The sequence below is a fragment of the Tribolium castaneum genome, chromosome 1, assembly GCF_031307605.1.
Source record: "Tribolium castaneum strain GA2 chromosome 1, icTriCast1.1, whole genome shotgun sequence".
Taxonomy (NCBI): Eukaryota; Metazoa; Arthropoda; class Insecta; order Coleoptera; family Tenebrionidae; genus Tribolium; species Tribolium castaneum.
In genome coordinates, this window is record NC_087394.1 from 9,723,788 (window position 1) to 9,748,840 (window position 25,053).

The 25,053-nt window shown below is 30.9% G+C and overlaps 1 protein-coding gene across 1 annotated transcript in view; it reads left to right on the forward strand.

The window, feature by feature from the left end:
• Arl4 (ADP ribosylation factor-like 4) overlaps nucleotides 1-19,039 on the forward strand; it is a 29,649-nt gene extending 10,610 nt beyond the window's left edge. The window contains exon 2 of the mRNA XM_008200748.3: nucleotides 14,948-19,039. Coding sequence (XP_008198970.1) covers nucleotides 15,062-15,670 — 609 coding nt within the window. The 5' untranslated portion in view covers nucleotides 14,948-15,061 and the 3' untranslated portion in view covers nucleotides 15,671-19,039. The remainder of the gene's footprint in view (nucleotides 1-14,947) is intronic.
• The last annotated feature ends 6,014 nt before the right edge of the window (nucleotides 19,040-25,053 follow it).

The window sequence follows — 25,053 nt, forward strand, 5'->3', positions numbered from 1 at the left end:
AATCGGAGAAAAACACAAAATTGGACTGGGAATAACATACATTATGTTAACATTTTATATGCTTTTTTATCTTGCTTTTTTGTCTGCCTGTCTGTATCATATTTGAGAGGGTTTCTGTTGTCCGAATGAATGAAAATTTTGCATACTTACGTAATCTGCGTGACAATGCAATTCTATACTTGTTTAAGATTTTCTCAAATTCGGAGTATTTATGAAAATCTGACATATTATTTGGTAATACTGTGAGTTGTCATAAAAAATCTGTTTAGGTTATAAATGATGACAAGCAAGCATGGTTGTCAGTTTTTTAAATCAATAATTCAATACATTATTTATGGTTAGATAATAAACTTCGGTCTGTCTTTTTTGTATTCTTCAATTTTTTGGTAAAAAATATCAACAGAAATTAATCTGTAAGTAACAATATTAAACATTATTATCTACTTTTTATTGCATCTTCTACATAAAAACTTTCTTTAAAAAACATTTTTTTATGTTTTTTTTTTTAATATTTGGTGCATCTTTTAGTAGTATATGATGTGTAACTTTTCAAGTCAGATTTGTATACCTAGTTTTCTGACTCATATTTCTATTTTTCTATGCAACAACGTTGAATTTGACTTTTTACCTTAATTTTTGACCCTTTTTTAAAACTCAGATTTTTTGAAAAATATTTTTATGGAAAGAGAGTCAAGTGTTAGTCGTTGAAGATTTTTAAAAGCATAAAAAATAAGGAAAATGGCCTGTTTTTAAACCCATTTTATCTAATAAAATATAATTTTTTTATGGAAAATACCCTATATTTAAGTCCTTTAAAATGTGAGCGAGATTTTTATACTAAGGATAAGGAAAACTACCCTATTATATACTACACAATTTCACATTATACAGGGTGCCCAAAAACTGACGCAGGAAAACTCTTGAAAAAAGTCCTAAAGTCATATTTTAAAAAATCTGGAGCTACAAACCTATTTTCTTAACTTCTTCAGTTTTCATTATTTATTAATGTTTTTATGTTTCACACTAAGAAATCGTTCACTAAGAAAACAATGAATAATTATTTTTCAATTTACTGTTAGACTTTATCAGTTTTTTAAATTAAAAAAAAATAAAATTTATAAAAAAAATCACAATTTGTAGATGTGCGAACACTGGGAATTATTTCCTAGGAAATAGTTTCAAAACAAATTTATTTTTACTGTTGATCAAATTCTGCTGCGATCACGACAGTTAGACAACGTTCATTTATTTAAAATTCGTTTATCAATTTATCAATATTTGTTTATTAATAACTTTACAAAGAATTGTTTTACTATTTTTACCTTTATTATGTAAGCAATTCTCGACCACACCCTATTGAGTTGGTGCACCGGTTTTTGAGCACCCGGTATACTACTTCTTTAAATAACAGCTTAAAAAACACCCTTTTATATATCTTTCGTTTCGAAATTGTGGCGAAAATGTTTTTAGTTTTGCTTTTTAAGGGTTCAAGTAAGTACGTTTTTCATACAGTCAGTCATTCAATTATTATTATTTAGCGAAAAATAAATCTTCAAAAATTAATTAACAAAACAGGCTTAAAGTGGTGATTTTTATACGTTTATCCAACGAAAAGTCACAAATTGGTTCAAAAACGGTGTTATTCTTGCCCATTTAAAACTCTGTTATTAGTTATTACATTACACAGATAAAACAATTTTTTACAAACTGAAAAGTGTCTCTTACAGTCTTCCAGTTATAAATGGGTTATTTTCAAAATGTTTTGAAATATTGCATTTGATTAAATCAAATTTATTGGAACCTGAACCTGATTTTGAAATCTAATTATTTTTCGGTTAGTTTTTTTATTTTTCAAATTGTTGAGTAGCAACTAACAAGAACAGAATGTACCATGTTTTTGTACACTGATAATTCTACTTTTAATTCCTGTACTGCAAACGCTGCACTTAGGCAAACACTTCCAAGTATTTGATTTTAAAATAAATAAAGGTGTTACAGATTCTCGCAACAGGAAGTTAGTTATTAGAATACAAAACGCGAAAAGCTTGGCAAATGCAATAACCCTTATCTATGATGTTGAAGAAGTTGTATGTCAGAACTAATTCGTAAAAATAAATCTGGGAGTAAATTGGATGAACTGGCGAGAAGCAGCACGAGTTCAAAGTTTTCCTTTCACGCTATTGACAATATCTTTCCAGTCGTTTAACATGGTATGGTTACTTAAAACAGTTAACCGTTAAACAATAATTACTTTATCGTAAGGATATCAGACCAGCGATAGCCTCATTTTTCACGAAATCTGGCGTATTATTGCTTCATATTCGGCCTGTTTTAACCTCCAATTCACAATAAACAATGTCATGTAGTTCTAACGGCGAAACAGTGATCCGCATATCGAATAAACCAGACAAAGGATTTGAAAGCCGTTAGCAATTAATTGGCCAAAGAAGCCACCTTGAGCGCCCAAGAACAAATTACGCGGCTTACGTAAACATCGTAACTTCTAATGCGGTAATAATTCCTGGTTTCTCAAATCAAGCAATTAGGAGATAACGTCACGAAAGCCGGTCGTCATCGTCTTCTCAGTTGGTCACTCCAACAAATCACTGCTGCTCATTGAAGGAAAAACGGCTAGCGGTTGCAAGATACAAGTTGCTGTACTTTGCGACATTTTATTTATGGAAACAGTTAGAGCACGAGCCATTTAAGTGCACCAGACACCTGTACGATATCCACATAATCTTGTTTTACCTTGGTACACTTCCTCTCATTCATTAGTAGGCTGAAATTACCATCATTCATGCGACTTTTTATGTAGATCTGGGCAAATAGGTACAATGATGGAGGTGTATGGAACACCTCAAAACCAAGCTCAAAATTTAGATTTCTCGTGTAATAATGAAAATAGTCTTCAACTTCTACTACTCAGTAGAACACTTTTGCATCACTTCGTTTCTTATAAAATGGATTAATTCGTATGGAAAAAAATAATTAGGAGGACTATTAATAATAAAAGTATGGTTTCAATCGGCTATTAAATGCGTGATTAACTGATCAAATTTGAACCTACGGTCCTTTTAAAAGGACGGTTTACACCTGTTTCAATATTTCTGTTTAAATCGCTTGTTGCTACTCTTAGGTAGGTAGAGACACCTAATTACTACAAGTGTCAACGTTGAATTTTGTTTAATGCTAATCTAAACTTCTTTTAGTTTTATAAACAGCACATTTGAAATTTTTTCGGTGAAAAAATAAATGAGTATCAAAACTGGAGCTGTTTTATACACCTAACAGTTCATACTTTTATTCCAATTTATCGTATAGATACACTTGTATAAAAATCAGAAAATTACTACTACGTTCAAATTAATAAAATGTTTTTTCTAATGGACCTCTGAATTTTGGATTCTTTTGAAAAAAAGCCCTGTATCCCAAAAATAAAAAATTAAACATATTTTTTATCAATTTTCTATAGCTTCCTAACCACTAAACTATTCTGTTAATCATATATTTTAACAGAATTTCAACAAAAAAAAACTTTCTGGTTTTATGGGTTAATCAGATGCTCTCATTCACGAAACTAACTTTTAACAGCGCATTAAAATCTAATTGAGCTTTCTATAAACTGGCCATAAAAATTTTAAACAAAAAAATTGATGCATATAAAAAACTACCAGTTATTAGTAGTATGTAAAGTATTCCCTCCTTAATTTAAGAAAGTTTAAAAATTTCAAAATCTTATAGGAAAGTCTGCGTAAACTATTTATTATAAGAAAAAGTTTTTTGTCAGAAATTTGGTAATTACTTTTTCCTAGGGGAAGCTCTTATGTGTTCGAAAAATTCAGTCTTTAGTTTCATACTTTCTGTAAACGAAAAATACAATTTATTATTATTGATTAATTTGTTACCGTTTAAATTTTCCTTGATTTTGAGGTCTTTTGAAATGAAAATAAAATCTCGTTCTTGAAAAAATTTGGCCAAAAGCCGTCAACTTTGAAAATAGTTGCACAAATATTCGGATTTTTTTAAAATTTGTTGGCATTGTTATCATTGTATGAATTTGGATATGTGAGCGGTGTGTGGCCTGATTGGAATAATTAAATTTGTATTGGAATTATTAATAATTACTTATTCTGGAATTAGGTACGGCATTTTTTTTAGATTAAAAATTGAATTTTTGTCTTTAGATTGCAGATTACTTTCGAATGACGTAGAACCCTTATTGAAAATTCGTTGAAAACGACAATTTTTGTCAAAATTTTGACTTTTGAGTGTACTTTATATAGGTTTCAGGTCGAACCTCCCAAGTTTGTTTTTTTGTTCGAATTTATTTTTTATGTTTTTAAACATCCTTAGTTCATATTTTTGGGTTTATTTGCACATTAATTAATTGAACTTCCGCACTTTTTTGAAAATAATTTCCAATCTGCATTGAATTTTGTATTTTTATTCTGTTTTTCTTAACAGACGAAAATGCGTACTGTTTTGCTTTTGTTAACGTGATTTACTGAAATGGGAATCGAAAAATCGAATTAAAATGAGAGGAGGTAAAGAAGCAAAATCAATTTTTTAATAACAGACAAATCTCTAAAAAACTGAAAAAAATTACTTTAAAGTCACGAAATATCAGAAATTCGTATCTCTAATTACAATGTTTTAAACCACAACCAAAAAATCTAACTTTGACAAATATCCGAAGTTTCTGAGTTTTTATTCTTCAGGTTTAGGTAAAACTTTTAACTCCAGTTTCAGTTAGAATTCGAACTTTTACGAATTTTTAATTTTTAGCAATAAGATTTCTTCAGCTATTGTTTTTTCTTTATTTATTTTTGGTGTAGTTTCTTAAATTTTTCGGTTTAATTAATTTTTTTCAGATTAATACTTCATATTCGTCGGGTTTTTAATTTGATGGTGTTTTATGTTATCAATTTCTTTGGTTTTAGATGAAGTTTTACTGAATTTTAGGTGTTTTCAAATTTATTTATAAATGAATACTAGAGTTATGCACTCATACTTCGTACAACAATCTCTTGAAGAACTTATGGATTAAGAGAAAAAGTTTCAGTAAATTCTTAGATAATAATAAAATAAAAACAAGAATAACTTTAAATGACAATCTTTCTATAATTGAAGATCCTAAAATTTTGCCCTTCACCACATATTGCAAACGTAAAAATTTTCAGTGAAGAAGGATTCCAAATTGCAAATCCGAATTTGGAAATCAAATTTTCAAGAATAGTGGGTTTTGGCCTCGCCTACTTTTTTGAGTTTTTAGAATTACGTGGTTAAGTTAGGCCGAGTTGTATAAACAATTAATCGCCTTTAAACCTGATTTTAAACCCTTATTTTTTCTTTAGGGTTTATATAGAATTAAAAACACGATCAAGTTTTTTTACAACTCGGCCTTATGGAGTATACAGGGTGACCCAGGGGTGCGTAATCGGTTTATAACTTTTTTTGTTCTTTGAAAAATTGCAATGCCGTTTTCATTATCCGAAAGATTGACTTAAAGTCCACAAACTAAAAATATTTTTATTGTTCACAGGGTGGTGAACCAAAGTTATATTTTTTTAAATGGAACACCCTATATATTTTTACATGATTAGATTCTACACAAAAAAATATTGTAACTTCATATAAACTGTTATGTGTCTATCTCTTTTTGTTTCGGAATTATTCAACTTTTCATTATAGAAAAGACCAATTTTTGAAAAATCGCTGCAAAGTCGCCTATGAATATTTTTCGGTAAATTTGCAACAGAAAAACTGAGAATAACTTGTAGTTTTAGGAAATAGTCAACTTTTACTTGAAACACGGAAATAATGTACAGGCTGTGCCAAAACGCAGAAAGTTGAATAATTCATTTTTTTCAAATGGAACACCATGTATTTTTTAAATGCATCGATAGCATTTTTGATAAACTTTCTATTGATATTCGGTTTTTATAGCAAATTTACAATATTTCTTAGTGTTAAAAAAAATAAAAAAAATTTTTTTTATTTATTTTATTATTAATTCTTGATGAGTGAAATTCATTTATGTATCAGATAATAATTAGATTACTAATGTAATTAGTCACATGAGTACATATCAAAAAATTAATTACCATTTGACCATCAGATTCTAGGTTAACAAATTTTCTTGTAATAAAATATATTTTTTTGAAAAATCTCGAAAAATATTTTAAATTTGCTATGGAAACTCCATACCGTTAGAAAGCTTATCAAAAATGCTTTCGATACATTTAATAAATTACAGGGTGTTCCATTTGAAAAAAATGAGTTATTCAACTTTTTGCATTTTGGCACACCCTGTATATTATCTGCGTGCTTTAACTAAAAGTTGTCGATTTACTAGAACTACAAGGTATTCTGAATTTTTCTGTTGCAAATTTATCGAAACACTTTCATAAGCGACTTTGCAGTGATTTTTCAAAAATTGGTCTTTTTTATAACGAAAAGTTGAATAATTCCGAAACGAAAAGAGATAGACCCATAATTGTTTATATAAAGTTACATTATTTTTTGCGTAAAATCTTATTATAAAAAATATATAGGGTGTTCCATTTAAAAAATATAACTTTGGTTCACCACCCTGTGCATAATAAATTTTTTTTTCAATTTAGTTTGTGGACTTTAAGTCGATCGATCGCATAATAAAAACAGAATGGTAATATTTCAAATAGCAAAAAAGTAATAGACCGATTACACACCGCTGGGTCACCCTGTACTTGAAGGTACTCACTTTTTTTTTGATATTTTTTACAATTCTTGGATATTTTTTTTAAATTAAGTCTGTTTACATGCGTTAGATTTCATTATGGTTCTTTCAATTGAATTTTAAGTTTAATTTAGGTTTCCATTTTAATCTTTACTGTTTATCCTGGGATAAACTACCGATAAATTATTATTAAATTTGTGCTTTGCTGGATATTGCGACTTTTTATGTAGTTCTGGGCAAATAGGCACAATGATCGACCCACATTCGGCCAAATAAACGACCCACTTGGTAGCTGGGTAAACAGCGATAAAAGCGAGCCATAATAGCGCAATGGCTTTATCAATAATAAAGCTAAGGGCTAAGGCCCATTTGCGCTCCCTTTGATGCGAGGCTAAAACGCTGGGTTTCAGTGAAAGTGCACTAAAGCAATAACCTTTGTCTTGGACCAACCACACTGTAGCGCACAATTGATCATGATAGTGAGAAGTGGTCGACTGGAGAATTCCCATATTTGAACAGTAACGAATTTTCCGGTGAGTTATTTAATATTAAATTGTCGGCCGCAGTTCTGTGTGGTTGTTTTAAGACCGCAGATTCTTAACCGCAATTGACTGAAGTTGCTCTGAAGTGGATTAGGTATAATCTCAGCGTTATTAACGGAAAAACCGCAAATATGCCATTTTTTTTGAGAACCCTTCAAGAAGAGAAAGGACAGAGAACGCTTGAAATTTTAAACGAGTGTGTGAAACAACAAATGCCAAACTGAAATTATCTGTTTATATCAGTATAAATTGTTCCTTCTAAATGGCACTTATCTATTGTTCCATTAAAAACACCTTGAGAGTTTGTTGAATGAGGTGTGCTATTACTGCTATTAGTAAACAATAATTTTACTGAAATCCTGTGTTGCCTCAGTAATAATTACAGATTACATGTATGAAACACCTCAAAACCAAGCTCAAATTTCAGATTTCTTGTGTAATAATGAAAATAGCCTTCAACTACTACTACTCAATAGAAGATTTTTGCGTCATTTCATTTCTTGTAAATTGGATTAATTCGTATGGAAAAAAATAATTAGGTGCATGAGGACTATTAATAATAAAAGTATGGTTTCAATCGGCTATTAAATGCGTGATTAACTGATCAAATTTGAACCTACGGTCCTTTTAAAAGGACGGTTTACATCTGTTTCAATATTTCTGTTTAAATCGCTTGTTGCTACTCTTAGGTAGGTAGAGACACCTAATTACTACAAGTGTCAATGTTGAATTTTGTTCAATGCTAATCTAAACTTCTTTTAGTTTTATAAACAGCACATTTGAAATTTGTTCGGTGAAAAAATAAATGAGTATCAAAACTGGAGCTGTTTTATATACCTAACAGTTCATAATTTTATTCCAATTTCTCGTATAAATACAATGTTTTTTGTAATGTGTGTCTGAATTTTGGGTTCTTTTGAAAAAAAGCCCTGTATCCCAAAAATAAAAAATGGAACATATTTTTTATCAATTTTCTATAGCTTCCTAACCACTAAACTATTCTGTTAATCATATATTTTAACAGAATTTCAAACAAAACTTTCTGGTTTTATGGGTTAATCAAATGCTCTCATTCACGAAACTAACTTTTAACAGCGCATTAAAATCTAATTGAGCTTTCTATAAACTGGCCATAAAAATTTTAAACAAAAAAATCTGATGCATATAAAAAAAACTAGGAGTTATTAGTAGTATGTAAAGTATTCCCTCCTTAATTTAAGAAAGTTTAAAAATTTCAAAATCTTATAGAAAAGTCTGCGTAAACTATTTATTATAAAAAAAAATTTTTAGTCAGAAATTTGGTAATTACATTTTCCTCCAGGAAGCTCTTATGTGTTCGAAAGATTCAGTCTTTAGTTTCATACTTTTTGTAAACGAAAAATACAATTTGTTATTATTGATTAATTTGTAACCGTTTAAATTTTTCTTGACTTTGAGGTCTTTTGAAATGAAAATAAAATCTCTTTCTTGAAAAATTTTGGCCGAAAATCCGTCAACTTTGAAAGTAGTTGCACAAATATTCGGAATTTCTAAAAATTGGTTGTTGGCATTGTTATTGTATGAATTTGTAATTATTAAAAGTGTTTAGAATTATTAAAAATTACTTTTTCTGGAATTAGGTACGGCATTTTTTTGGAATAAAAAATACATTTTTGACTTATTTCAGATTACTTTCGAACGACGTACCACCTTATATTCATTAAAAACAATTACAGCGCTGGTTCCACCAAAATAACTTAAGTTTTAAAATAATGTATACTTTTGATAACAAGCAAAAACGTTTGGAAAAAAAATGCATCGCCTTAATTACAGTGACTTTTAACAGATTCTCTCTTATTAAAAACACCCAAAACCCTTTAAGAATAGCCCCAAAAAGGCCATCTTTTGGCCAAAAATGAACGGTTACTTGCCAAAAAACAAAAAAATTTGCTTGAGAATAGCTAAATTTAACTTAATTTAGCTTAAAAATGAGCAAATTTCCTTATGAAAGCCCAAAATTGTCATATTTAATCCCAAATGAACGGTCTTTTTCCAAAAAAAAAGAACAAATTTGTTTGGGAATAGCTAAATTTTATTTATTTTAGCTAAAAATTGAGCGAAACCTCTTAAAAATGGCATAAAATTGCTATATTTTAGCCGAAATTGAACGGTCAGTTGCCAAAAAAAAAACGACGAAATTTGTTTCGAAATATATAAAGGCTTATTTTGGATTAAAAATGAGCGAAATTGTTAATTAAGAATTGCCTATATTTTGGTCAAAAATAAACGGTCAGTTACGAAAAAAAACGACCAAAGTTGTTTGAAAATAGGTAAATTTGATTTATTTTGGATCAAAAATGAGCAAAATCTCTTAAGAATCACAGTATTTTGTATATTACTCGTAAAATTTTCGAACTTGTTTGACTCTATTACGTTGACTCTAATCTCACTTAAAAACTAGTGTCTTTTATGAATACCTCAAATACCACACTTTTGACCGAAAACCTTAATTTTCAGACTTAGTTCGTTTAATTTAAAGCCATAACTGATGCATTTGGATGTCGGAAGTGAACATGATATTTACCCACAGAAAAAAAAGTGGAAATTGCCTTACAAAAATAAGTTGTGATGCTTTCGTTATTGAACTTATAATACACGTAATTAGAGTTGTCTTTATTTTCTTTGGTTATTTGTTTAAACAATTTTTTCTCATTTTATTGTTATTTTTGGGTAATACACCTAGTTTGAATAGATTTATTGTACCTTAAGAATATCTTAATCGTTACTTATTGAAAGTACTCATTTGCTGTTATTTTTTGATTCAATTAAGATTTTTTTGTTTGATTGGCGGTGTTTCAAGATAATTTAGATAATATATTATCTTGTTGAAATCTAAAAATTGTTGGAATTTTTGACGTTTAAAATGAATAGTAATAATAAATTGAAGTGTTTGTTACTCATATTTTTATCTCACATTCTTTCCTATCTTTATCACCTACAGCTGTCATCTGATTTGGAGGTAATAAAATAAATTTTACTTGTACAAATTGTACCGGGAAATGAAACGTAAATTTTCACATTTTTTGGGCTTACGATGGCAATCAAATCGGTTACTGGCTATCGGAATATTGTTAATTAATTGGAATTTTAATGGATATTTGATAATGATCGACAATTGTCGAGTTTAATAAATATTGAAATTGAAAATTACTGACGTTCATTCATTCCGAACTAATTAATATGCATGACGATGAGTGAAAATATTTCCAGAAAAGTTAAAATTACGAGTGAGATTCAAAATCCGAAATTGTTAATTTTATTAATTGACGCTTCGGGGTAAGTTTCAGGAAACTACAAACTTGGGCAACTTTGTGGCATTGTTGACATAAACCATTGTCAACGGTATGAATTTCCCTCTAATGAGGTTTAACAGTTAAATTTTTAATTAATTATTAAATTTTTAATTCACCACTACGAACAAATGGATAATGCAACAAGCAAACTGCATTTGCCTTGTGCCAGCTTGTATGATAATTAACGGTGTAATGTTAACCGTTCATGTAATTTTGTAAAAAACCTCAAAAGAAATTTTCGAAGCAACTTTCTCTACCAAGCCCTGAAAGCACAATAATCTCCGAACGATCTGTTTAGGATGCATCAAGAAAGGAGTGGTCCTTGAGGAGTCGTAAACATTTTATTGTTTAATTTAAACGTCACAAATTATTAATTTTGTGAAAATAATAAGGAAGTGCATTTTTGCATATTATTTTCCAGCGGTATGTTTTAATTGTGTATGAATTCCCGCTAATAAGACAATTAAAACTTACGAGCTCATAAATTATTCTGCAACAAATTACTTTACAAGAATCGATTTTACCGTGGTCATTCGTTGAACCCAGCTAACTGTACACATACTCATCAGAGGATTGCAGTTAAAAACCATACCATTGCGATTATTCTTATCAAATCGCATTTGTTTTATAAACGGTACATTATACGTGATGGCTTAATCGCGTTTGCATAACTCCACGAGTTCAGGTGCACTGACTAGAAATCGAAACTTGTATTTTATCCATCCGACAAGAAAATCGTACATTTAAACAATTTATTTTTACTTTACGACCCATATTTTTCTACGACATGATAATCTTATTGGGGAGATTTGCATTTACATGCGCTGTAAATCTCGCAACATCTGCTCAGTGAAAGAAAGAAGTGAATATGAAGCGTGTGTGTACAGTCATTTAGATGAAGAAGTTTCAGGACTTGAGGGGTGTTTGCCTTTCTTAATTTGTACTTCCGTTCGGTGTAAAGACAAGATCAAACAGCAGAGGTCAACTGAAAAATAAGAGGATTCAACTTCCCCCCTGATGAAAATAATATCACGCATTTTATTTCGAAGCAAATCGTTATCTGCATTGAATGGTCAATTAAAGCTCGTGACAATTTATGCGTAAAAATCCCTCCGATCGTGGGTGTGTTCGGAGGCGGTGAATTCATCACTGTTAAATGGGCTATAGCTACAGTTATTTAATTAAACAATGGAAAAATTCAAGTTGTGGGAAAATGGTTTAGAACGTATTTGAATTCAAATTTTTCAGGGACCACCCAAATTATTTGTGTAAACATTATGGAAATTATTCAGGACGGATAGAACTTTGAGTAAAATTTATCCCGTCTTATGACGGGTTTTTGTCAAAATTTTGACTTTTGAGTGCACTTTTATTTAGGTTTTTAGGTCGAACCTTCCAAGTTTGTTTTTTGTTCAAATTTATTTTTTATGATTTTAAACATACTTAGTTCATAGTTCCTGTTTATTTGCACATTAATTAATTCAACTTTCGCACTTTTTTAGAAATAATTTCAAATTTGCATTGAATTTTATATTTTTATTCTGTTTTTTCTTTAACAGACGAAAGTGCGTACTGTTTTGCTTTTGCTAACGTGATTCACTGAAATGGGATCGAAAAATCAAATTAAAATGAGAGGAAGTAAAGAAGCAAAACCAATTTTTTAATAACACACAAATCACTGAAAAACTGAAAAAAAATTATTAGTATTTACTTTAAAGTCACGAAATATTTATCAGAAATTCGTATTTCTAATTACAATGTTTTAAACCACAACCAAAAAATCTGTCTTTGACAAATATCGAAAGTCTTTGAGTTTTTATTTTTCAGGTTTAGGTAAAACTTTTAACTTCAGTTTCAGTTACAATTCGAACTTCAACGAATGTTTATTTTTAGCAATTAGGTTTTTAAGCGATTTTTTTTCGTTATTTATTTTTAGTGTAGTTTCTTATGATTTTCAATTTAACTATTTTTTTCAGATTTATATTTCACATTCGTCGGGTTTTTAATTTGATGGCGTTTTATGTTATTAATTTCTTTGGTTTTAGATTAAGTTTTACTGAATTTTAGGTAATTTCAAATTTATTTGTAAATGAATGCTTGACTTTGGCGCTCGTTCTTTATACAACAATGTATTTATGAACTTATGGATTAAGAGAAAAAGTTTTAGTAAACTCTTAGATAATGATTTATATTTAAATATATTATATTTAAGAATATATTTTTTAAAATTTATCTCCAGGATGAAGTTATCCGACAATTCTTATTATTTATTTATAGAAAAAAAAGCTACAGTTATGTATACAGGCTGATTCAAAAGTGCAGGACAATCCTCGAGTGATAAAGGACATCAAGCTGTATTAAAAGACAAAAAAAGTCTTTTTTCACGAGATATAGATCTTAAAAGTAACATTTTTATGTTAAATTTTTGGCACTTCAGATAATATTTTTTTGACTTTGGTTAGGAGAAACGACAGCCTTACAATATTAAACAAATACCTGTTGAAAGAAAAACAATTAATGTCTTATGAGGTACAAAACAATTAATTGATATTAATCATAGGAAACAACAGAGCTACAATCGATACAGTTACTAAGAGAAACAAATTAAAAAATAAATAAAAATTAAATCAGTTGAAAAAAAAATTGACTTCATTTTTGTGCTTAACTGAACGTCTTTTATACGAGAGTTTGTCGTACACTTTGAGTCACCCTGTGGATACCCAGGATTCGGCAAAAGAATGGACTGGGTTTCTTTATTAAAAAATATTTGTACATTATTATTAAACGGAGGAAATTGTTGTTGGTTATTAAGGGCAGGAATGTAAATAAGCTTTAAATTTTTAGCGACGTTTCGATTTTAATTAAATCATCATCAGGCTTCAATATTGATAGATCTTGCTTAAAGGGGAGATGGCAAGGTGAACAACCAAGAACAATTTCCTTCGTAATATTTTTTAAGAGCAAAAATGTCATTCCACTTCAATTATTATTAAATCTCTAATAAATGTAATGATTTTATAAGAATAAAATTTTTCGAAAATCTTTTTAGTTTACAGGGAAATGACTTCAAAAACTGAACAACCAATTCGGTTAATTTGTGGAAATCGTCGTGTTGAGCTCGGGAAGCAACGTTAATAATTTATAAAAAAAAATCTATATTTTTAGTTTTTTTTATAATAATTTATAATTTATAATAATAACAGTTTTTTGCAATTTGATGACCTGTTTAAAATTATCACATTTTCTACTCTCTTCTCAAATGTAGTCCAACAACTTTAATGTTTTTATGACCTTTTTCACTCTCCAATTTTCGAAAAACTGTTAGCGGTATTTCACGTGAAGCGGACAACTCAAAAAAATTCGACAACCTGAAATTCGGTTACAATTGTTCTCTTTAAAGGTGTGAATGTAAATACGTAATGATTTTTTATGGTCAGCTTATTTAAAAAGTTATTCTAAAAATTGACCAAATATTAAGCATAACGTTTTTGTGAACTATTATTCTAATTAAACAATATATAACAAAATAATTAAAATGGTGCTTTATACACAAAATTCACTGTTCTTTTTAACTCTAAAATCGAATTTGAAATTTTTTTCGTATTGAAAACCGGAAGTGAAGTTTCAAATCCGAATTTTAGTAACTTGGACCATTTTTTTTAAATTACTTTTATTTTAAAAAATAGTTTAAAGTAAATAGAGTTTATACTATAAGTCGCAGAATGGGATCTCTATTCGTTTAGGAGATATAGTACTTAATGAACTCAAAAGCGCGTAATTTCTTGCGTAAACCGGCCGATGACGTACATTAAGTACTGTATCTCCTAAAGAAATAGAGATCCCATTTTGCGACTTATAGTGTAAAACCTAGATATTATAAGCTATTTTTTGAAATAAAAATAAATAAAAAAAAGTCCAAGTTACTAAAATTCGGATTTAAAACTTCACTTCTGGTTTTCTACACGAAAAAAAATTCAAATTCTAAATCTGATTTCAGAATAGAAAAGAACAGAGAATTTTCTATATAAAGCACTATTTTAAATATTTTGGTATGCATTTACATAATAGTTAATAAGTCAAAAACTAAAACTGCTAACATCATTTATTAAAGTTCACGAAAGAATTTGCATAATATGGTTCTACAAAAAATGGAACCCATGTTGTACGAGTATTTTCGTTTTAAGAAAGTCGCATTGTTCCATTGTTGTTACTTGAGTACCTAGCCCAGAAGCGAAAATACCTTCGGACGACTCTTGGTGACTTTAAACGAAATAAAGTTCTACGTTCTCACTTTGATTTAAATCCAACCATAAACGCCTTGGTGAAATTAAACCGTCACATTATTGTTGCAGATCCTCCGCGATGATTCTAAACCCTCACCCATGGAATTGAGCCAAGTGTCTTGGAGCGGTCGACCCCAGACACCGACACGATGTAACTCCAAGCCCGTCTCTCCTTAGTCTCCAATGGGTGCCAACATGGGCAAAAACACATCGCTGCTTGATGCGTTGCCATCAGGTCAGGGCACCCTGCACGTGGTGATGCTCGGCTTAGACTCGGCGGGCAAGACGACCGCCCTTTACCGCCTAAAATTCGACCAGTACCTGAACACAGTCCCCACGATAGGCTTCAACTGCGAGAAAGTCAAGGGCATGATGGGCAAGGCCAAGGGCATCAACTTCCTGGTGTGGGACGTGGGGGGCCAGGAGAAGCTGCGCCCGCTGTGGAAGTCCTACACGCGGTGCACGGACGGCATCGTCTTCGTGCTGGACAGCGTGGACGTGGAGCGCATGGAGGAGGCCAAGATGGAGCTGATGCGCACGGTCAAGGCGCCGGAGAACTCCGGCGTGCCCATCCTGGTGCTGGCCAACAAGCAGGACCTGCCGGGGGCGCGGGAGCCCCGCGAGCTGGAGAAGCTGCTCGGGCTGACGGAGCTGAGCAACGGCCACCTCTGGCACGTGCAGCCCGCCTGCGCCATCACCGGCGACGGCCTCCAGGAGGGCCTGGAGGTGCTCTACGAGATGATCCTCAAGCGGCGGAAGCTGGCCAAAATGTCCAAGAAGAAGACGAGGTAAAGCGCGAGTGCGCGAGTCAATGTACTGTTTTTAATTTGTTCGGATCAGTGTTTTCTCTAATAATAACAGCGCAGTTGCAAAATTAGTGAGACTTTCGACACGTCCCTCTGTGATATTCTTATTGAAAACACTGTTGTACCTAATACAAGCCGGAAGCTTGCCTCCGATAGTGAGTGTTTTATATCAATTTGGGAAAATTGCTAGGTTTTTTAATCCCTGTTACGAGAAACGACAAATTCTAAAGTGTAAATACATGTAGGTAATTTTTGCAAGTTTGGGTTCTTTCGATAGTACAGCACAAGGAACGATTTCTACATTTTTCAAGTGTTCGCATCAACAATAGTTATTATAGTCTCAGATCGGAATTAGAGACGTCTTTCACCCATCTGTTACCGGATTAAACTTATTTTGGATTAAATATAATGTGCCTAAAATGTTATGTTCATAAGCGTCAAATTTTAACCATTTTCCACAAAGTTTTACAGCCCTTTCAAGTAACATTTTTGAAACTTATTTAAAGGTTAAATTCGTTTATTTAAGCTGTACGGGAGAAATTCTTTTAAAATGAGGTCAGTGCTTTATTTAGTTCAGAAAAAATCCTGAAAACTGAAAAAAAATTGATACTCTTTGAAAATTATTTTTAATCTACATCAGATCTAATTAAAGAGAAGATAAAATACTTTTTGCCCTCTATTGGACTCTTGAGAATAAAGTTGCTTTTGTTTTTACTTGTAATTGTCAATCGTTAATTTGTAAAATACTTAAAACAAATTTGCTGAAATCTCGCCTCCAATAGCAGCGGTTGTGATTTCATCATTCATAGGGTAAACCCGGGAGAGATGGAGCACTTGTTTGAAAATGCCTATATAAATTTCATAAAGCTGATGATACAAATCTAAAGAACAATAATTAAAATTAAAAAACTTTCTTTTTTTTGGAACTTTCTTCTTTTCTTTTCTTTTTCACTCTTCTTTTTTTCTTTTACATGAGTTCTGGTGAAGAAATAACTTCTGCTAGTGCAGGCCCTGGTTCCTAGCCTCCTGAGACTTTGTTTTTAATTACAGGAACACAATTAATAAGGTTAAGGGCCGATGTCATAAATACACCGCTAATGCCACATTAAATAATTGCTCATTTAACTTAATGGAGGCATTAAAACGTTCATTAATTTATTGCATTTCATAGTAAAACTTCTTGTTGGATTTTCTTGACGTGGAAATTAACTAAAAACAAGTTTAAAAATCCGATACACCAAACGTTTATTCTCACCTGAGGATGACCACTTTGTGGTTGAAACGCGTTGTGTTTCAAATAAACGTTTGGTGTGTCGGGTTTCTAAACTTTGCTTTAAATATTTAAACTTTACAGCGACTCTAGTGAGTTTGCGCATTACAGAAGTTAAACTTTGTTACCTTCTAAATTTGACTAAATTTCGTATTGGCTAAGAGAAAAAGGTTTTAACGTTCCATATAAACATAAAACTCACTATTAACTAACAGAAAATTTGATCTGATACGAGCATAAATTATATCGTTTTGGTAGCACTTCATTTAAAGAAATTTATCAATTTTCTGTCACACCTTACTGACTTTGTCAAGGTAAACTGTATTTAAAAAGATTAATGTAACCAGAAAAGGAATTGTGGAAGGAATTTTTTCAAAGAGAGGGAGCTTTTATTGCTTAAAGAAATCTTATCAAATGTAAGGTGACTGATAAAATTAATTTATCTCAGAAGGTAATACAGTAAAATTGATGGGGAAGAACTAAAAAAAATAAGTTAGAACAGTGTCATCTTACAGAAAATAAATTGGGGGATATTGCCAACATCAAAAAATTAAGCTTCTGGAATTGGAAATAATAATTAAAGAACAAATGTTTATGACAATGTGCTTTGTAATTAAAATTTTTCAAACATTAACATTTGCGTTTTCTTCACAAAATCGTCTAATTTTCTAACCACTGTATTTTTTCATTTCTAAATTTGGAAGAAATGTTTTCTTATTGTATTTTTCGTCATTACAACAACCACACATCATCTATCAGCACATGAACTGCTACTTTCGACTACGTTTTGCACGTTCATGTTGATTTGAAAATTTTTAGTATAAATTAATTTCATTAATACGTCAATGGGTGCATTAAACTAAATGAGCAGTTTTTTAAATGTACATTTAAAGTGATTATGAAATAGAGTTTTGAGCTAAAGTCGACATTAAATTAGATTTTTTTCACACTGTACAAATATATTTGCAATTACTTATATCTAAACATCAAAAGAAAAAATAGACACTATTACTAGTTTCGAGCAGATGCACCTGCTAAAACAGCCACCTACCGGTGGTGGCTAAAACTACTGGTCTCACTACTCACCCGGTGGTCCATCGCTCCCTGCGTTACCCTATTATCAATTATTAAGGATTTTTTCTGAATTCGGATAAGACAGCCCGAGTAGAAAATAAATAAGTTTTAAAAATATTTCTTAAGATGCTTTTTGACACGCTTTAAATAACAGTCTTGAACATTTTTTATGCGTATTTTGTTTGATAAAAAATAAGACTCATCCTGTAAGCAGATGGGTGAAGGACGAGCCTAATTCGCATCCTCCACTATTACATGTATTCTCCTATGCAAGACTCCACAGCGATTTGTTAAGGTTTTGCCTTAATTATAGTTTGCACGCTTGAAAGTGAAACGATGAGTATTATATTATTGTATAATGAGAAAGCAGTGTGAAAATATACCCAGATGGTTCCCATACGCTTTATTACGTCGAAATGTGCAATTCTAGATCATAAATAACTATTTCTTGAATAGAATTGACACCCGTCACTTCTTCCATTCACACAATGAGGCATTACAATAAATTAAAATAATAGAAAAGTCTGATGCCTCCAAGTGCATTTTTGTTGCTCCTCCCACGTGACGACAATTCGATTCAAGACTCTAGTTTATTACCAGAACCAAAGGTGCTCATTTATTTATAAGTAGTTTTAGTTAGCAGTTATTACATTAAATTGAGAAAACAATCGTGTGACCCAAACCAAAAAAAACAAGAGACATCGATGACTAAAGCCATCCAGTTTTGCTGTTTTCCGTTCTCAATTTGAAGTAATAATAATCGGACGACCAATACAAACCACCAAATTGTTCGATACGGCCTTCACCCAAAATTCGCGATAGTGTGTTACCGGCCCTCCCCGTCATTTTGTTGTTACTGTCCTACTATTAATGTTGAATTAATCTTAGAATTGTATAACCAGAATTATTCCTGTTGCTCGCCATGTTTATATAACGTAAATCTGTAAATATGTACCTAAATGTAATATAATTTCTAAACATTATTATTAAACCATATTTGTTTTATAAAAAGTTGGTTTCATTTCGAGCCTGGCCGTCTGAATGCACGTTTTAATAATTGACTACCTGCTGCTTTACAAGAACCAACCATCTGCTCCACACGCATTCAGCCGGGATATTATATCACGACTGTGTGCAGCTTCAAGCTTTATTTTTTCATGCGGGGCAAAATCACATCCAAAATGTACTACACGACCCCAAGTAAACATCTTATCACCCAGAATAATGTAGTTTTAACTGCGAGAAGGATTATGTGCTCGGGTAATTACAGTAAGTCGAGGAGCGACCAAGATTATCTCCACTGTCAAGCCGAGATAAGAGGGTGTGTGAGTAAAAATTAATTCCAGCAAACATGGAATTCTAAGGTAAAACTGTTTTCCTGAATAAATCTACGATTTTATTGCAGTTTTATTTACATACTTGTAATTGTAATTTCACGTTTGATTGCCGTACGTAAAATTTAATAAGCTTGTTTAATATTTTATAGCAATTTTATTGTTTCCTAAATGAATTGGTAGTTTCCACACGATGGAATCCGACTTTTGATTGTTTCAATAAGAATAGCGACGATGAATCAGTGGGTCAGTCCTAAAATTTTGTGGCGGGTGATTAATTCAAAAATTATTTTAAAACGCTAAAAATATAAACCGCTGACCGCGAAGGTGCACAACAAACAAAACAAAACTTGTGCATATTTCTGTACTGTTTGACGATGTCAGTTCTTTGATGTACAATATTTCTAGGAACATACAGTAGCTGTAACTAGTAAAACGAAATCGTAACTACATACAGTGTGGAATTTTTTCTGGAATAAAATTTGTAACTTACATATAGGCAATTTTTGTAAAAATTCCAGAAACAGATCGCTTTTTTTTTATTTGGTGGATATGGTTTTTGTTTATTTGCTGTAAAACTGCACAGCCACCTTTAACTTTTTTTTCATATGTTCCGGTATGTTAAGTGTCACCTCATGTGAAAGAGCACTTTGCAGAAATACAACGAACTCTTCGTTTTCTTAATATTTCCAAAGCCTACGCGATAAAAAAATAAAAACTAAATTTTATAAGTTGAAATTAGGCAAATTACAGTAGAAATGTTGCAAAATGTTAGAAATTCATGCTACTATCGTTATGTTATTTCCCAGGAGAGAAAAGGAGCCCATTTTGAACAAATGTTGCATTAAATAATGTTCAACTTATAAAATTGGTTTTTATTTTTTTATCATGTAGGCTTTGAAAAAATTCAAAACACAAATAGTGCGTCGTAATGCTTGCGAAAAGGGCTTTCATACGAGGTGTCACTTGACATACCATTACATTTGAAAAAAAATTTGAAAGAAAAAATTTGATTAAGGGAAGTTTTTTTTTCTCTCATTTTACTCTAATTAAGCGAAATTCTGCCGACGTCTGGCTAAAAACTTTGTTAGTGTTATTTCATTTTTTATTTATTTTTTATTTAACAGGGTTTATTGATAAATTGGCTAAGCATTATTGGAAACAATTTTTCATGTTTAAATTATATCAATTGTTGTTTGAAATCTGGAAAAATAAAACACAGCATAATCCCGAATATAAGCTGTAAGTAAAAAATTGTGTGATAAAAAAGCAGATATGACGATATGAGGATGCTCTATGCCGGGTGCTTAAAAATTCAATGTTGTGTAGTAAAGAATTGTTTACATGTAAAGGTAAAAATAAAATAGTAAAAAAATTCTTTGTATTAGAGTTATTCATAAATAACGAATTTTAAATAAATGATACGTGGCAACATTATATATAACAGTCGATCGCAAAAAAATTTGATTAATAAAAATAAATTATTTTTGAAACAGTTTCCTATGAAATAATTCCCAGTGTTGGCACATCTACAAATTGTAATTTTTTTGATGAATTTTATTTTTTTTTAAATTAAAAAAACTGCTAGTCAGCTAGTAAATTTAAAAATAATGAAAATTGAAGGAGTTAACAAAATGAGTTTGTAGCTCCAGATTTTTCAAAACATTTCCTTAGGAATTTTTTCAAGATTTTTCGAGCTTTTTAACAACGCGCCACTGATTTGCACCAGTTTTTGAGCACCCTATATTTTTTCATGAGTGGAGAAATTCCCTAAGAATCACCCTTCAATAACCCTATTTCCTTAAATGTATAAAAATATAGTAGAAACCTCAATAATTGGCTTAGTTTGTTTGCTTTTGTGTAAGCTTACGCTACGAAAGCTCGAGTTAAGTACAATAAATCGTGTCTATGGTTGTGACAAAGTTTCTACACAACTAAACTTACACTGCTTACTACACTATCATTTTACGTGTTTAAAAAAAAAAACAGAAAGTGGAGTCAATGTTTTTCTGAAAAAAATTGTCAGGTGTTACACAACCCTAAAATAAATTTTACACGTAAATAGTGTGAGGGCTAAAAATATAAGCACCCCATTCAAGAAATAAGGAAGTATAATCTGTTACTGTCAAGAAGGGGGTGATTGTATTACTTTGCCTAAAATAGATAGACAATTTATTCACAGTGATTTTGTAACTTCCGTTTTGTAATAGTATTGTAATAGGTTTAGAAATCACAAATATTTCAGTAAGTACCTATTTTTAGTATTGAAGTAAAATTAAATTAAAATAGAAAACAAAAAAACAAATTTAGTTTTTTTGATATATTTTTAAACTTTACTATATTTTTTAACTCTTCCTATATTATTTTTGTCCGGTTTCCAAATATAGGTAGTGACACTGGCGTCGTACCTTATTTAGAGAAGAGTTTTGCATATACATTACAGGTTTAAAATTTAAAGCCAATTATACATTTTCTCTAAAATGTACATTTTTTAATTTAACATCAAAATAAATTATTTAATCGACTTTAAGACTTTTTAAATTTATATTTACGATTTTAGTTTTTCTATAAAACTGCCATTTTTTCCATAACGTGGCCAATTTGTAAACAATAAAATTATATTTAAAAAAATGATGCCACAACTGAAGGTAAGTGGAAGTGTATACAAGGTGCATACAAAATTTTTGTAATGGCTAACTACCATGAAATTTCTTTTCGTCAAATGAATTTTCACTAAATTCTATGTATTTATATAGCTGTGATTCTAAGATCATAATCTTAGTCAAAAAAATACAGCAGGTTGGCCTTTAATAAATTTTTCAAAAAGTAAGCTCGAGGGGCACTAGAAAATTACAGTTTTTGATTTACGAATATAACGTATCTAATTTTACAATCGTATTGATCTGAATCTGAAATAGATTTGTGTGTCTAGTGGCTAGTTTACGATGAGTGTGTGGGTGGTGTGAATGCTATATGTACGACAAATTAAATTCCATTAATTTATTACCTATCTCCGAGTCAATTCCGAACTGTTTATACGTCAATACAACAGTATAACATTTATTTTCACAAATGCTTACAGATATCTCCCAAGTAATTATGTCTTTACAAACCAAACATTCTTTATTAGTTATTACTAAATTATAGTCAGCAAATATGACTATCTAATAAGGAAAATCAATAACTTTTATTATTAAGAAACAAAACTCATTATCCGAATGACCTAGACCTTTTATCCTATTATCTATTTCACCTACAAAAAGTATGCAACAGTTTTTCGATTTACTCTGCTAGTTTCTAGTGCTCAGTGTAATGTATCTTTTTAAAGATAACATACCCTATTTTAAACAATATTTTAATTTTATTTAAATAATACTTGCAATCGAGCTTGGAATAATACAGGGTGATTCTTTTAAGGCCTACATTAGAAACTTTTTAACTTTACCAAGTTCTTGGTATTTACCTGTCATAGTTTTTGACATATATCAATTTTTTTGTTAAAATTTTCATTAAAAGGGTTTATCTAAGATATCACAGCCCTTGTGAAGACTTTTTTGCATTCGATAACCGACGGTTTGAAGAGTTTTCTAGAATTTTCGAAATTGTCAATAGTCAAAATTCATGGCTAGTATGATTTTTTCAAAATTGTTTTCAAAAATCTTCTATAAATAAGCAGCAAAACAATAATATTTAATTATGGTTTATTATAACTTAGTGAATTATTTAAAGTAAGTCAGTCAGTCTGCCATCGACTTTTGAACTTCTTGAATAGAAATGGTAAACAAACAGGACATTTCTTTTAATTAATAGCACAATTTTATCGTATTTTTCAAAATTTTACTTGATTAAAATTAAAAATAATGAACCAAAATTCTGTTTTTTGCGATTATTTCAAAAACTGTAAGAGATAGATATTGAAGATGTTAATAAAAGTCTGCATAAAATCGATGTTCTTTTGATTGCCATGGAAATAACGGAGTCATTCCATTTGAAAAAACTGTTTTATAATAATTTTTTAATCACCATTTTCAAAATATCATAGTAGCCTTGCAATTTGACAGTTGACAATCCTGAAGACTTGAGAAGACCCTTTGAACCTTTGGCAATCAAATGCAAAAATAATTATTCACTTGTTCTAAAGGGTGCTGTGATATTTTAAATGAACCCCTGCAAATAAAAAATTGACGTATGTCAAAAACTATGACAGATAAGTACTAACAAGTACAAAGTTGGCGGCAATTTCTCATAGTTCCGGAAATTCAGCCATTTTGAAAATAATTTTGTTGAACTCAGAATGGTCGATTTAGATTGTATACAAAATCTTAAAGCTCTAGCTGGATTAGAAGGCCCTAAAAGAATCAGCCTGTATATGAATTATAAAACCTTGTCTTGCTAATTTTATGATATTATCACATCCTTACAATCATTGTTATCTTCTCGGACGATAAATAGAAGCAAGATCACGTTTTTTTTTTTGAGATAACCGAAGTAGCCCTTCTACTTAAAAATTTTGTCTATTAACTAAGATTTTTTTGTGTACTGAAGAGTGCATTACGGAGGGTAAAGATAACGACATACCACCTATAGCACATAAATCAAACGTTTCGTGATCTCATTCCCGAGCTGATGTTCGTCAAATATTTGTTGTACGTTGTGATGAGACTAAAAAATCGCTGACGGTTGAAAGACCAGTTGGTTCTATTAACTGGCCGAGAGAAAGAATTCATAAGGAATCAGCCCGATGGCAGCAAAGAACCGCCATCAAGCCACGAGATTACATATTCGAATTTTTACTGTCCCACCTATTATCGGCCATATATGGCAACGGTAAATTAATACCGGCGATGGTTGTGCGGAGGAGGAATGCACGAACAGATTTGCTTTCTAGATCAATGCTGCTGAATTAATTAGCAATTAACTCGGGTAGTTAATTAAATGCACGTTTAACCTAGACACCCCTTGTGTATTTTTAGAATCGTGTGAGTTAATTGCAAGGTCTTTGTCGCGGTCGGGGGTGGTTCCAACCCCTCATCCCGTAGAAATACACTAACCCAGTTGCCTCCGGATCAATACCCGCATAAAGCGCACTCTGATCCAGGTTCGACGGTGCTTCCTTCCAGCCCTTGGCCATGTCACTTGTGATACATTAATCAGGGAATGGACATGTTGATTCAAATTTTGCCTTGCTAATTCAGGGAGAGGGGGAAAGCGGGGAGTTTTTAACACGCCCACGCTGTAGCTCCAATCGAATTTTATCAAGTGCTTTCGGAGAGTGTGGACTTAATTGCTTCAAGCAGTGATCCCCGATTTCCATATTGTAATTTTTGGGACAACTTTTTGACTTACTCTGAAATGTGTCTCTTCGGAAAAATTTTCTACTTTGTGTTTCTTGCGAATTTTATTTTTTTTTTGAAAGCATATTACTAATTATCAAAAATTTGAGAAAAAGTAATTTATTAGTCAGGTTTATAAAATATCGATTCTGCAGCTATAGTTAGGTACTAAGAATTAATAAATAATCAGGATATAGTAAAAAGCACTGGGAACAGTTTTTGATCATTGCTTTAGACTTTAAAACTTTGAATAAAGGTGAAGCAACCATAGTGACACTGATGGATTTCTCCAAATGGTTTGAGACCTCAGAAAAAACAATAAAATAAAATAAAATAAAAAAATAAAATAATAAAAACA